Source organism: Oryx dammah, unplaced genomic scaffold (assembly GCF_014754425.2).
Source record: "Oryx dammah isolate SB20612 unplaced genomic scaffold, SCBI_Odam_1.1 HiC_scaffold_8, whole genome shotgun sequence".
NCBI classification, from domain to species: domain Eukaryota; kingdom Metazoa; phylum Chordata; class Mammalia; order Artiodactyla; family Bovidae; genus Oryx; species Oryx dammah.
In genome coordinates, this window is record NW_024070192.1 from 15072400 (window position 1) to 15086520 (window position 14121).

Consider the following 14121-nt stretch of genomic DNA (forward strand, 5'->3'; position numbering starts at 1 on the left):
GTCCATTGGACTACAAGGAAATCAAACCAGTCAATACTAAAGGAAATCAACCCCAAATATTCACTGGAAGGACTGATGCTAAAGTTGAAGCTCTAATACTTTGGGCACCTGATGTGAAGAGGTGACTCACTGGAAAAGACCCTGATGCTGGGAAAGGTTGAAGGCATTAGAAAATGGGAGCAACAGAGGTTAGATAGCATCACTGCCTCGATGGATGTGAATTTGAGCAAACTCCAGGAGACAGTGAAGGAAAGGGGAGCCGGTGTGCTGCAGTCAACAGGGTCTCAAGAGTCAGCCACGGCTTAGTGACTGAACAATAGCAACAACAACAAGGCAGAAACCAATAAGAAAGCAAACAGGAAAACAATACAGAAAATGAAGGAAAACTGAAACTGACCCTTTAAGATCAACAGAATGGACATAGCTCCATCTAGAATGACCAGGACAGAGAGAAAGAACACTCAAAATCATCCATATCAGGAATGAGAGAGGGGGCACCACTACAGATGCCACGCTTTTAAAAGGATAGTCAAGAAAAATAGATAATTTGAATAGTCCTATATTTATTAAAGAAACTTAATTTATGTCTTAAAATTTTCCCACAAAGAAAATTCTAAAACCAGATGGTTTCCCTGGAAAATTCTATTAAACATTTATGGATGAAGTAATATCAATTCTATAAAATATACTTCAGGAAATTGAAGGAGAATTATCTTTCAACTTTCAACTTACTCTATGAAACCAGGAGTACCCTGATACAAAAATCAGACAAAGACATCCTAAGACAGGAAAATTAAAGGCCAATATCCCACATGAACACAGACACAAAAATAATTAAAACTGGCTTAGCAAATTAAACTTGCCAACTGTACAAATACAGGCAACACAGGCCAGATTTGCTCACCCTGCTTTAAAGCACTACTTCCCAACTATAATTTGCTAAGTGTTGATCATGCAGTTGTGTAGACTCTTTGCGACCCCATGCACTATTGCCTACCAGGCTCCTCTGTCCATGGAATTCTCTGGGCAAGAATGCTAGAATGGATTGCCATTTCATACTCCAGGGGATCTTCCTGAACCAGGGATCACACCTGGGTCTCCTGCATTGCAGGCAGATTCTTCACTATCCAAGCCACCAGCGAAGCCTTTGACCATAACGGTCCAAATCAAATAAAAATGTCTGCATCACACTGGGGTAAACTGATGAGGCTTACCACTGGAAGTGACTGACATGAACATAAGCTACTCTAGACAGTACCCCAAGGACTGAGAACTTATTCTCATATCTCCTTTCCTACACATTATTTATTTTTTTACTTGTGTTTAGAATTTTTTTCACTTACTACTTTATTTATTTACCACCAATTCGACCCTGAGTCTTTCATCAATTACTTACAACTTTCCTAAAGATAATTAAAGGCATCAGATTTCTAACAATCTCATTCCTGAGAGTGGCTCTTCTGGAAGCTTCTAACCTACTCCAATCTGGTCTGTTTGCCCTTCAATCCTGTTTTGTCATTGTATATGGAAGATTTCTTTACCTTTCTCTTTTGTTAAATTTTCTATTTCCTGTCATCTTTCTTTTTTTTCATTTGTCTGACTTTATCATTTTGATGGATCACACCCTCCAACAGATTTTTAAGAAACGTACAAGGTAGGCAAACAAACCAAAAAAAAAAAATTACATGTCTTAAAACATCATAATTTCACTCATGTATCTGATTAATAGTTTCAAGGCATATGAAATAAAATGAGGTTGAAATTACTTTCCTTCAGAATTTTGAAGGTGATGCACCATTGCTTGTTTAGTTTCTAAAGTTACCACAAAGAAGTCCAGAGCCAATTGATTCCTGTTACTTTAGTTAACAAATTTTTCTCCTCTCTGGAAGCACGGAAAGATCTGTTTGGCCCAGTGATTTGAAATTTCACCCTGATGTGTCTTAGTTTGTATTTATATACATCCATTGTACTGAGCACTCAATAAGCCTTTTCAACTTCATGTTCTTTAGCTCAAGAAAATGTTTTTTTAATCATCCTGATGATTTCTTCCTCATTTCCTCTATTTCTTCTGGAAACTACTATTATTTGAATATTGAAATTCCTGGACAGCTCCTGTAAATTTCTTCATATTCCTCACTTCTTTTCTATAACCTCTGTCCTTCTGCTCAACTTTGTACCAGATTTCTTCATTATTAATTTTCTAAGTACTTCTGCAAAACTTTTTAATCTCTGAAATCAAAATTTTAATGCCTGAGAGCCTCTTTTAAAAATCAGAGTGCTGCTCTTTTATAGTTAACTCCTTCCTATTTCATGGCTGTATTGTTTTCTCTTATTTCCCTGAGGATGTTAATAATGGTTCTAATATTTTCCTCTGCAAAAGATTTGTCTTCTCCAAGCTGCTCTACCTTATTTATTTTAATCTCTATTTTTCATACGCTACAGGGTTTCCTCAAATATCTAGTAATCCTTGATTAGCTCTCATAATTAAGAGGACTAAAAGGGTGATCTTCAGTATGAGGTTCTTGCCTTCCACTATGCTGATGTCTTCTGTCCTAGAGTCTCTATTTTTGCCCTCTCCAAAGAGTAAGTTTCTGGACTTTGCCAAGGTTACGGGTGAACAGCTGGGCACTTGTCCAGCTGACTGGCTAGCTTATTTTGAGGAAGACATCCCAGGGTCCAAAGGCTTCTTCAACCTTCAACCAATCCTCCTTTCACTTCTACATGCTGCCATTCTTGAACTTTCTGTCTTTTGGAGGATAAGCTGGATTATTTTCTTGATTTTCTCTGCTACTGAGCTTAACGTTTACTCTTCAATTATTCATATATTCTCTAGTTTCTAAAATTGTGTTGATGCTGTCTCCTCTCTAATTCCCCTTTACTGATCTTTTAATGGGTTTCTGGAAGGAGCAAAAGTAGAAGTATGTATCCATCCTATCTCTTTACTACTGGTAATATGGATTCTTATTCATCCCAAGTCATTATAAATGGCTTTGTACTTCCATTTCCGTCATTTGAATAAAGTAAGATCAGGCAGCTGTGCTAAGATCATGAAAATCACTGATTTTGTTGTTATTAAGTTCAGCATTGGTCATAGCAAACACCCTCTTCCAACAACACAAGAGAAGACTCTACACATGGACATCACCAGACGCTCAACACTGAAATCAGACGGATTATACTCTTCGCAGCCAAAGATGGAGAAACTCTATACAGTCAGCAAAAAAACAAGACTGGGAGCTGACTGTGGCTCAGATCATGAACTCCTCATTGCCAAATTCAGACTGAAATTGAAGAAAGTAGGGAAAACCACTAGACCATTCAGGTATGACCTAAACCAAATCTCTTATGACTATACAGTGGAAGTGAGAAATAGATTTAAGGAACTAGATCTGATAGACTGCCTGAGGAACTATGGACGGAGGTTCATGACATTGTACAGGAGACAGGGATCAAAGACAGATCATCCTCGTGGAAAAGAAATGCAAAAAAGCAAAATGGCTGTATGAAAAGGCCTTACAGATAGATGTGAAAAGAAGAAAAGTAAAAAGCAAAGGAGAAAAGGAAAGATATAAGCATCTGAATGCAGAGTTCCAAACAATAGCAAGGAGAGATAAGAAAGCCTTCCTCAGGGATCAATGCAAAGAAATAGAGGAAAACAACAGAATGGGAAAGACTAGAGATCTCTTCAAGAAAATTAGAGATACCAAGGGAACATTTCATGCAAAGATGGGCTCAATAAAGAAATGGTATGGACCTAACAGAAGCAGAAGATATTAAGAAGAGGTGGCAAGAATACACAGAGGAACTGTACAAAAAGGATATTCATGATCCAGATAATCATGATGGTGTGATCACTCACCTAGAGCCAGACATCCTGCAATGTGAAGTCAAGTGGGCCTTAGAAAGCATCACTATGAACAAAGCTAGTGGAGGTGATGGAATTCCAGTTGAGCTATTTCAAATCCTGAAAGATGATGCTGTGAAAGTGCTGCACTCAATATGCCAGCAAATTTGGAAAACTCAGCAGTGGCCACAGGACTGGAAAAGGTCAGTTTTCATTCCAATCCCAAAGAAAGGCAATGCCAAAGAATGTTCAAACTACCTCACAACTGCACTCATCTCACACGCTAGTAAAGTAATGCTCAAAATTTTCCAAGCCAGGCTTCAGCAATACGTGAACCGTGAACTTCCAGATGTTCAAGCTGGTTTTAGAAAAGGCAGAGGAACCAGAGATCAAATTGCCAACATCCACTGGATCATCGAAAAACCAAGAGAGTTCCAAAAAAACATCTATTTCTGCTTTATTGACTATGCCAAAGCCTTTGACTGTGTGGATCACAATAAACTGTGGAAAATGTTGAAAGAGATGGAAATACCAGACCACCTGACCTGCCTCTTGAGAAACCTATATGCAGGTCAGGAAGCGACAGTTAGAACTTGACATGAAACAACATACTGGTTCCAAATAGGAAAAGGAGTACATCAAGGCTGTATATTGTCACCCTGCTTATTTAACTTATATGCAGAGTACATGATGAGAAATGCTGGGCTGGAAGAAGCACAAGCTGGAATCAAGATTGCCAGGAGAAATATCAATAACCTCAGATATGCAGATGATACCACCCTTATGGCAGAAAGTGAAGAGGAACTAAAATGCCTCTTGATGAAAGTGAAAGTGGAGAGTGAAAAAGTTGGCTTAAAGCTCAACATTCAGAAAACTAAGATCAAGGCATCTGGTCCCATCACTTCATGGGAAATAGATGGGGAAACAGTGGAAACAGTGTCAGACTTTATTTTGGGGGGCTCTAAAATCACTGCAGATGGTGACTACAGCCATGAAATTAAAAGACGCTTACTCCTTGGAAAGAAAGTTATGACCAACCTAGATAGCATATTAAAAAGCAAAGACATTACTTTGTCAACAAAGGTCCATCTAGTCAAGGATATGGTTTTTCCAGTGGTCATGTATGGATGTGAGAGTTGGACTGTGAATAAAACTGAGCGCCGAAGAATTGATGCTTTTGAACTGTGGTGCTGGAGAAGACTCGAGAGTCCCTTGGACTGCAAGGAGATCCAACCAGTCCAACCTAAAGGAGACCAGTCTTGGGTGTTCATTGGAAGGACTGATGCTGAGGCTGAAACTCCAATACTTTGGCCACCTCATGTGAAGAGCTGACTCATTGGAAAAGACTCTGATGCTTGGAGGGATTGGGGGCAGGAGGAGAAGGGGACGACAGAGGATGAGATGGCTGGATGGCATCACTGACTTGATGCACGTGTGTTTGGGTGAACTCCGGGAGTTGGTGATGGACAGGGAGGCCTGGCATACAATTCATGGGGTTACAAAGAGTTGGACACGACTGAGCAACTGAACTGAACTGAAAGTCAATTCCCCCTATACGTGGTAAACACTTCCACCCACTCCGTCCTCTCCCAGCAGTAAAGAGTGCTGCCATGTCCTGCCTGCTGTGCCACACACAGGACCATGCTTCAGATGTGTAAGAGTCTCCTATCCATTAAATCACTGATGCCTCTGTTGCTGAGTCTGGGCTCTTTCTTCTGTCTTGAGGCTGGGCAAGTACAAGCGTGCAGACCTTTGGGGTGCAGCCCAACAAGGATTTTATATACACAAGCTCATTTTATTTCTCACTGACATAAAGCATTATTTAAGTTTAAGGTGTATAATGTGTTTGATTTTCTTTTATATTACAATTCATCTTTTTCTCTTAATTTCTTTTTTTGTATCAAAATACTTATAATAAAGGGAAAAAAGTGAAAATAGGATATTTCTAATGTATTTATAATACATGCATATTAAGAATGATTAAGTACTAGTGTAGGTTAAAAACTCCAAATCAATCTGCATATATTATTCCTCTTTTTATTCCTCAGCAAACAGTTTTAGTAAAAACAGTACTTTCTAAAACTTGGGAAGAGCAAAGTTGGGCAAAAAGAGAAGGATTATAGAATAAATGAACCAGAGTTTTTACAGGATTAAAACACCTCACATTTGTATATCTAAGGCTTTATTTTGTTTGTAAATAAAGACTCTCTAAAAACTAAACTTAGTAATTACTGCATGAAATTTTATAATATATTCATCTGGTTTGGGTTCCAACTCTCATTCTCTTGGAAATGACTTCACTCACCCAACACTATTTATTTAGTAACTACTATCTACCAGGTACTTAATCTTGGCCCAGGAAATACAACAGTGAATAAAGAAAACCAAAAATCTCTGAAATCATGGAACATTCATTCTAGTTTTAGATGGAGAAAATAAAGGTGATAAGTACTACAAAGAAAAGGGAATGTGGAGGTGCTAGTCCTGCAAAATTTAAATGTTAGTTAGGGAGGACTTATCTGAAAATCTACTGATAGAGTATTTTAACCTAAGTTTTGAGGTTGTCACTTAAAAAAACTATTCAAAAGCCTACGGTAATAAATTTTAAACAGAAAAGGAAAATAAGTAAAATGACCCTAATCTTTGAGAGCAATTTCAAACAAAACCTATTTCTTCTGAGAGACTTAAAACAAATACTTTTTAAAACCAGGATAATAATACTTGCAACAAATGCTACCACTAAAACTTTACTTTTGGCTATACTCCAAAAGTGATACCCAGACATATACCATAGTGCTCCAAATTACTTAAAACTTTAATATCATTTAAAAAAGAGACCATTTTTCATTTTCTTTAATCTTGAATAAATGATTATCACCTAGAACCAATTAGATTATAACATTTAAACTCCTAAATGAAAAGTGAGAATATATAAATTAGACCCAGTGAAAACCTCAGTCCTCAGATTAAGTACTGGAAAGGAAGAGCTGGTATCTTCCCTTTTTAATTTATTAATAAACTTAATGAAAACTTACCTTGCCCAGAGCGGCTTTGGCGAGAGTCTACACTTGACTGTCTTCGATCCGGTGGTTCCTCGCTTCCTCCATCTGAATAAAATGAGAAAGAGCATAAGCAAATAGATAGTGAAACTGATGTAATACCAGCCCTGATGATATGTTTATCTTAAAATTCCTATATCTATCATTTGTTTTCTTATCATACACAAACCAAAGGTTCTTGCCCTTATTTTTCTAGGGATGGTTTCCACCCTCATCTGAAAGTAAAGAAAGTGAGTGCATTCTTTCTTGACCCCCAAACATAAACACAGGGCTTCCCTGGTGGCTCAGTTGGTAAAGAATCCACCTGCAGTGCAGGAGACCTGGGTTCAGTCCCAGGTCGAGAGATCCCCTTTAGAAGGAAATGGAAACCCACTCCAGTATTCTTGCCTGAAAAATCCCATGCACAGAGGAGCCTGGTGGGCCACAGTCCATGGGTAGCAAGAGTCAGACACAACTCAGCAACTAAACCACCACCAAACATACACACTCTACTTTGTGTATAATGAGGCAATGTCGTCTACTCTGAAGTTCATTCACAGAATTTCAGTTTAAAAGCCTTGATTTAAAGCAATGTCTAAGTTAATTACAGCTGCTTATTTATCTATAGTATGTCAAATAATCCTTAGGGCTATATGTTTTACTATAATAAAAATTACATGTTTTATGAGAGATCACAGGAAAATTATATAATACATGAAAGAGCAATACAAATCAGAATAGAAAAACTCAGAAATGACAAGGCAGAAACCAAGAAAGAATTAGAAATCAAACAAAAATCATTTCAATAATGAAGTCTGAAGTATAAGAAATACAAGAGAAAATAAATACAAAAGATCTTAAAAAGAAATACAAAGTAAGATGGAAGAAAATCTTAAACAAATTTTTTAAAAAGAAGAAATAGATTAAAAAGGATTTGCAAAAAGGGGATACATATTGGAGATACGCAAAAAAGATCTAGTATAAGGATAAAAATAGAAGTCCCTAAGGAAGAAAACCAAAGTGAGAGGACAGAACCAATACTAAAAAACTGTAATTCAAGAAAGCTTTTCAGAGGGAAAAAAGTGGCTACGTATATGTAATATATATAGCTACGTGTATAAATATATTTATATATACACATGTACATACATATACATTTGAAACTATTGTATCTGGTGGCTCAGATGGTAAAGAATCTGCCTGCAGTGCAGGAGACCTGGGTTTGATTCTGGGTCGGGGAGATCCTCTGGAGAAGGGAATAGCTACCCATTTCAGTATTCTTGCCTGGAGAATTCCATGGACAGAGGAGCCTGGAGTTATAGTCCATGGGGTCGCAAAGAGTTGGACATGACTGAATGACTAGCACTTACACTTTCATATGTGTAACTACATATTTTAAGAGCACCTTGTGTACTACTTAATCAAGTTAGATCAATGGACCAGGACATTTTCTACTAAAATTACTAGACTTTAAAGAAAAAAGGGGAAAAAAATCCTTTGAGTATTTAGGTATCACATGATAAATAAGGGAAAACAATAGAAGAAAATGGGATAACATATTTGAAACACAAAGAAAGTTTGAGTCACAGGCTTTACAATGAGTAAAACTTACCTTTAAGTATAAAGGGGAAAGAAAAACTATTACTAACATGCAAGAACTCAGGGAATATTGTTCCCATGGGACTCTTTCTAGCTCTAACAGAGAACTCATTTGAGGCAATCAAAGTGACTAGAGAGACATTAAATAAGGACTGGCGATGAGCAATAAACATAGGACTGACTGTAGAATTAACACTAAATTAGGGTCTGAGAGAGATTATAGTATGTAATAGCTATAAAATCTGACCATGAAGATACAGTACAACCAAAACAAATGGAGAAAGACTAAACACACAGAAAATAACTGATTTCAGTAATCAAAATTGGTAGTGGTAAAGTTGTGAGACCACTGTATTTAAAAAAGAGGGATGAAGCAATGAATACCTATGGGATACTCTGACGTCAGCCCCTCGAGAACCAGAATTCTCAGTATGGAAGAAAGGAACTATTGATATAACAATACAGAAGTTAAATAAAAACTCTATAGTATTGAATCTATATTACAAACGTTAGAACAATCTTATGAGTCACACATATGTCTTAGCTCCGTCCATTTAAAATATCTAGCATCTTGACTGATTAAGTAGTGATGTCCAACCCTAGGGCCCAGGCTGTGATCCTAAAATGCCATTCTCCACTAAAAGAAATCAGAACTTCTTAAAGAACTAGCTGGTTTATCAAAGGAAATGTACTAGTTGAACTTGGATCACACTGAGATATGCAACAGTAAAGACACTATCAAAAACAATGTAGAATTGAGGTCATATCAGAAAGACTGAGTGAAACAGCTTATCAACATGCAAGAACTCAGGGAGTATTATCATCCCATGGACCTCTTCCTAGCTCTACCAAAGAACTAACTAACTAAGGGTAGTAGATCATAATGACACTGAAAAAAGAGAAAAATGGAGAAAAATAAAAACCCCATAGCACCACCACACTAACTGGTCACTTTCTGAGGTTGAGAGGGATCTAGTTCATTATCTTGAAAACTGGGGAAATGAAAGAATTAGCAATTCATCTCACATTTCCTATATGAACTGTACTAGTAGCCAAAAAGTATATAAGAAAGAGCTCTCTTTAAAATTATTCCAGGTAATAAGTGGGAAACAAGATAAAACACCACTATTTCACAACTTGAAATTAATTAATATCCCTGTAGGCATTGAGCAACAGTGGCTAATAATATCAAAAAAGAGAAAAGAAACAAAACTGGACATGATATACCTCCTGATGATAGAAACACAACAAACACAGTTTTGCCAAAGCAATCAAACCTGGGTCTGGTCAAACCTCTGGATCTAGCTGTCACTATTCAGGAAAATCGAAGAACAGAAAAGAAAAAAGAAAAAAAAAGGTTGGACTGTTCTTGAGTATATAATCAACAAAATACCAACTGTGGGAAATTCTACAGGTCAAACAACCAACCCAGGTCTCGCAACAGATAAAGGAAAAAAAAAGTATTATGAAGTTCTAAATTACTATGAAATTATGGTTCATTTTATGAAAAGATACAACTGTACCAGAAATCTGTGGCATCTTGTATCAGGGTGTGTAAGTATACTCCTAGTCAATTTTCCTGACTAGTTTTCATCTAATTTTTAATGCACATTTCTTTCTTCTCTTTCACTTTGGAATAAATTACAATGAGTAACACTCATATTCAGGCATGTCTTAAATTTTCATTTTTCCATGTGGATAAAATTACATTATACACATCACATTCTGTTTTAACATCAAAACATGCCCTTCAAGTGTGTGATAAATAATATGACTAAAATACAGACATTTCCCCCTACCAGCACTGTCTGTCTAAAGAATAAAAGGAGAAAAAGAAATAAAAAACAAGACTTCAAATAGTATTAAATTTGCACAATCTGCAGAATGTTGGGGTATCAATAAAACAACCTACAGGAAAAATACAGACAGTTCAGTTCAGTTCAGTCGCTCAGTCGTGTTCGACTCTTTGCAACCCCATGAATCGCAGCACACCAGGCCTCCCTGTCCAGCACCAACTCCTGGAGTTCACTCAGACTCACATCCATCGAGTCAGTGATGCCATCCAACCATCTCATCCTCTGTCGTCCCCTTTTCCTCCTGCCTCCAATCCCTCCCAGTATCAGAGTCTTTTCCAATGAGTCAGCTCTTCGCATGAGGTGCCAAAGTACTGGAGTTTCAGCCTTAGCATCATTCCTTCCAAAGAAATCCCAGGGCTGATCTCCTTCAGAATGGATTGGTTGGATCTCCTAGGTTTAAGACAGTTTTAAGTCATCCAGCCAATGGCAAGACAGAAAGTCATCAATTTTGATACCATCACAATCTAAAATGTTTAAATTGCCTGAATTTTAAAAATTAAATCTGAAAACCACGGCAGTAAATTTAAGCAATTCATTCCTCTAAGACTGAAATCTTAACCATGTCTTACCCCAGAGGAGGCTAGTCCTAAGTGTTGAGATTAACTCTTAGGTAAAATTAACAGTTAAAGATTTTTTAAAAATAATAAACTCACCATTGACCCAAGATGGTGTAGGAAAAAAGTTCAAGCTCTTTAAAAGTGTTTGTGGTATGCTTATGCAATCAATGACTCTATTATCCAAAATAGAAAGACTGCAATGATCTACAGTATTTTAAATCTTTTTGTTTTGCTTAAGACACAATTCCTTCACTACAGATAAGACCTCCCACACATTATATATACATCTACATTTATGGACGAAACAGAAGACCTTCAGTCATCAAGCAAGTCAAACTATTTGCATAAGACTGATTATCTCACCCTGGCGTGTAGAAGGTAGAACAGAGCTGTGTCTGTGAAGTTAAAATTTACTCATCAAGCTCGAGTTCAGATGTTCAGACTTTCTTCAAATACACTTATCTGAACTTCACAGAGGAAAGCCCACTGATATAACAGGTTCAGTTCAGTTCAGTCACTCAGTCGTGTTCAACTCTTTGCGACCCCATGGACTACAGCACGCCAGGCTTCCCTGTCCAACACCAACTCCCGGAGTTTACCCAAACATGTCCATCGAGTCAGTGATGTCATCCAACCATCTCATCCTCTGTCATACCCTTCTCCTCCCACCTTCAATCTTTCCCAGCATCAGGGTCTTTCCAAATGAGCCAGCTCTTTGCATAAGATGGCCAAAGTATTCAAGTTTCAGCTTCAGCATCAGTCCTTCCAATGAACACCCAGGAATGATCTCCTCTAGGATGGACTGGTTGGATCTCCTTGCAGTCCCAGGGACTCTCAAGAGTCCTCTCCAGCACAGCAGTTCAAAAGCATCAGTTCTTCGGCACTCAGCCTTCTTCTTGGTGACTTTCCTGGTGGCTCAGACGGTAAAGCATATGCCTACAACGTGGGAAAGCAGGCTTCAATCCCTGGGTCAGGAAGATCTCCAGGAGAAGGAAATGGCAACCCACCCCAGTATCTTGCCTGGAAAATCCCATGGATGGAGGAGTCTGGTAGGCTACAGTCCACGGGGTTGCAAAGAGTTGAACATGACTGAGCGACTTCACTCACTCACAGCTTTCTTTATAGTTTAACTCTCACATCCATACATGACTACTGGGAAAACCATAGCCTTGACTAGATGGACCTTGTTGGTAAAGTAATGTCTCTGCTTTTGAATATGCTGTCTAGGTTGGTCATAACTTTCCTTCCAAGGAGTAAGAGTCTTTTAGTTTCATGGCTGCAGTCACCATCTGCAGTGATTTTGGAGCCCAACAAAATAGTCTGCCACTGTTTCCCCACTTGCTTGCCATGAAGTGATGGGACCGGATGCCATGATCTTAGTTTTCTGAATGGTAAGTTTTAAGCCAACATTTTCACTCTCCACTTTCACTTTCATCAAGAGGCTCTTTAGTTCTTTGCTTTCTGCCATAAGGGTGGTGTCATCTGCATATCTGAGGTTACTGATATTTCTCCCAGCAATCTTGATTCCAGCTTGTGCTTCTTCCAGCTCAGCGTTTCTCATGATGTACTCTGCATATAAGTTAAATAAGTAAGGCGACAATATACAGCCTTGACATACTCCTTTCCCTATTTAGAACCAGTCTGTTGTTCCACGTCCTGTTCTAACTGTTGCTTCCTGACGTGTATACAGATTTCTCAAGAGGCAAGTCAGATGGTCTGCTATTCCCATCTCTTTCAGAATTTTCCACAGTTTGTGGTGATCCACACAGTCAAAGACTTTGGCATAGTCTTTATATATAACAGGTACAAAATTAAAAAAAAAAAAAAAGACTTGCTTGTCCAACTTAGGTGCTAGCTTTTAAAATCAGAGCTTAGATTTCCTGAATCAGAGAACATTTGTTTTTTTAATCAGCATACTAAATTAAATCCAGCAAATAATACAGAACAATACACTTTTAATACTAAGAAACATTATTAATAGACTTCCTCGTCCATTATTTAAAAGGGAAAAATGTCATAGGAATATTTACTTCCTAAGGTGAACAGCTTTCAACTCAGGTTATAAACGCACTACAACAGTGTTAAACAAACAAATAAACAAAAACCAACCACATACGGATATTCTGTACTTAGTGATTTTCTATGAAGAAATTTAAGTAAGAGAAAGTCTAATAAGACAGTGCCTAACTAATTCCAAGACAAACGTTTCCTTTCCCTCAAGTAAAGGATACTTTAAATGATGGTTCTTCTCAGTCCAGGATCAAAATATTACAGCTGAAAAATAAGGTAGCCCCAGCCCACTAAAGCATTCTCAGTTAGATAATGTGCCAGAATAAATATTAGATTTGATTTTGTGAATTAAGATTTTAAAGTTGATTGTCTTCAATCCTCCTTTAGAAGCATAAATATATTAAATAGAAGGGGTGGGAGGCACTACGACTACATATATATAATCTATTATGCACATAAAGTTTTACTATCCAGTGTGAATCTGCAAGAACTCTACACACTTAATGCCAACAAGGGCAGACATGATCTAGATGGCATATAGAATGTAATGAAAATGCAAAAGGCCCAGGAACCTAAGTCAGATTTATTTATTAGCCAAGGGCTATTCATGAAGAGATAAATACAGAAGATGGTCCCTGGCTACATAAGCACAACAATAAACAGAAAAGATGAAAAACAGCTCATCAGTTTGGTATAGAAAAGAGAAAAGAACTACAATTTGTTCAGCATCTAGTCTCTACTGGCAATGGGTTCAGTAGGTCTCTACATTATTCCATTTAATACTAACAATAATTCTAGGAAACAAGTATTATGCCCATTTTAAATGTAAGACAGATTCAGAGAAGTAAAGTGAACTTTCCCAAAATCACAGTTAGTATCAGGTTGGTGCAAATGTAATTATGGTTTCAGACCATGAATTTTAAATCATTATAAACACATCTTTATTAATCAAAATAGGAATCATTACAATCAACACATTTTTAATAATGAGAAATAAGTTTGTTTATTGTTCTAGCATAAAAAAACTGTGCATTCAACAAACTCTTGCAAGCATTTTCTGCATCCTGCTGGTTGTGGAAGTGTTTTCCCTGCAAAAAGTTGTTGAGATGTTTGAAGAAGTGGTAGTCGGTTGGCAAGAGGTCAGGTGAATATGGCAGATGAGGCAAAACTTCGTAGCCCAATTCGTTCAACTTCTGAAGCATTGGTTGTGAGATGTG

General features: G+C 37.5%; 1 protein-coding gene across 1 annotated transcript in view; it reads right to left on the bottom strand.

Annotated features, from left to right (window-relative positions):
* TANC2 (tetratricopeptide repeat, ankyrin repeat and coiled-coil containing 2) overlaps positions 1–14121 on the bottom strand; it is a 361965-nt gene that overhangs the window by 258040 nt on the left and 89804 nt on the right. The window contains exon 3 of the mRNA XM_040245030.1: positions 6880–6951. Coding sequence (XP_040100964.1) covers positions 6880–6951 — 72 coding nt within the window. The remainder of the gene's footprint in view (positions 1–6879; positions 6952–14121) is intronic.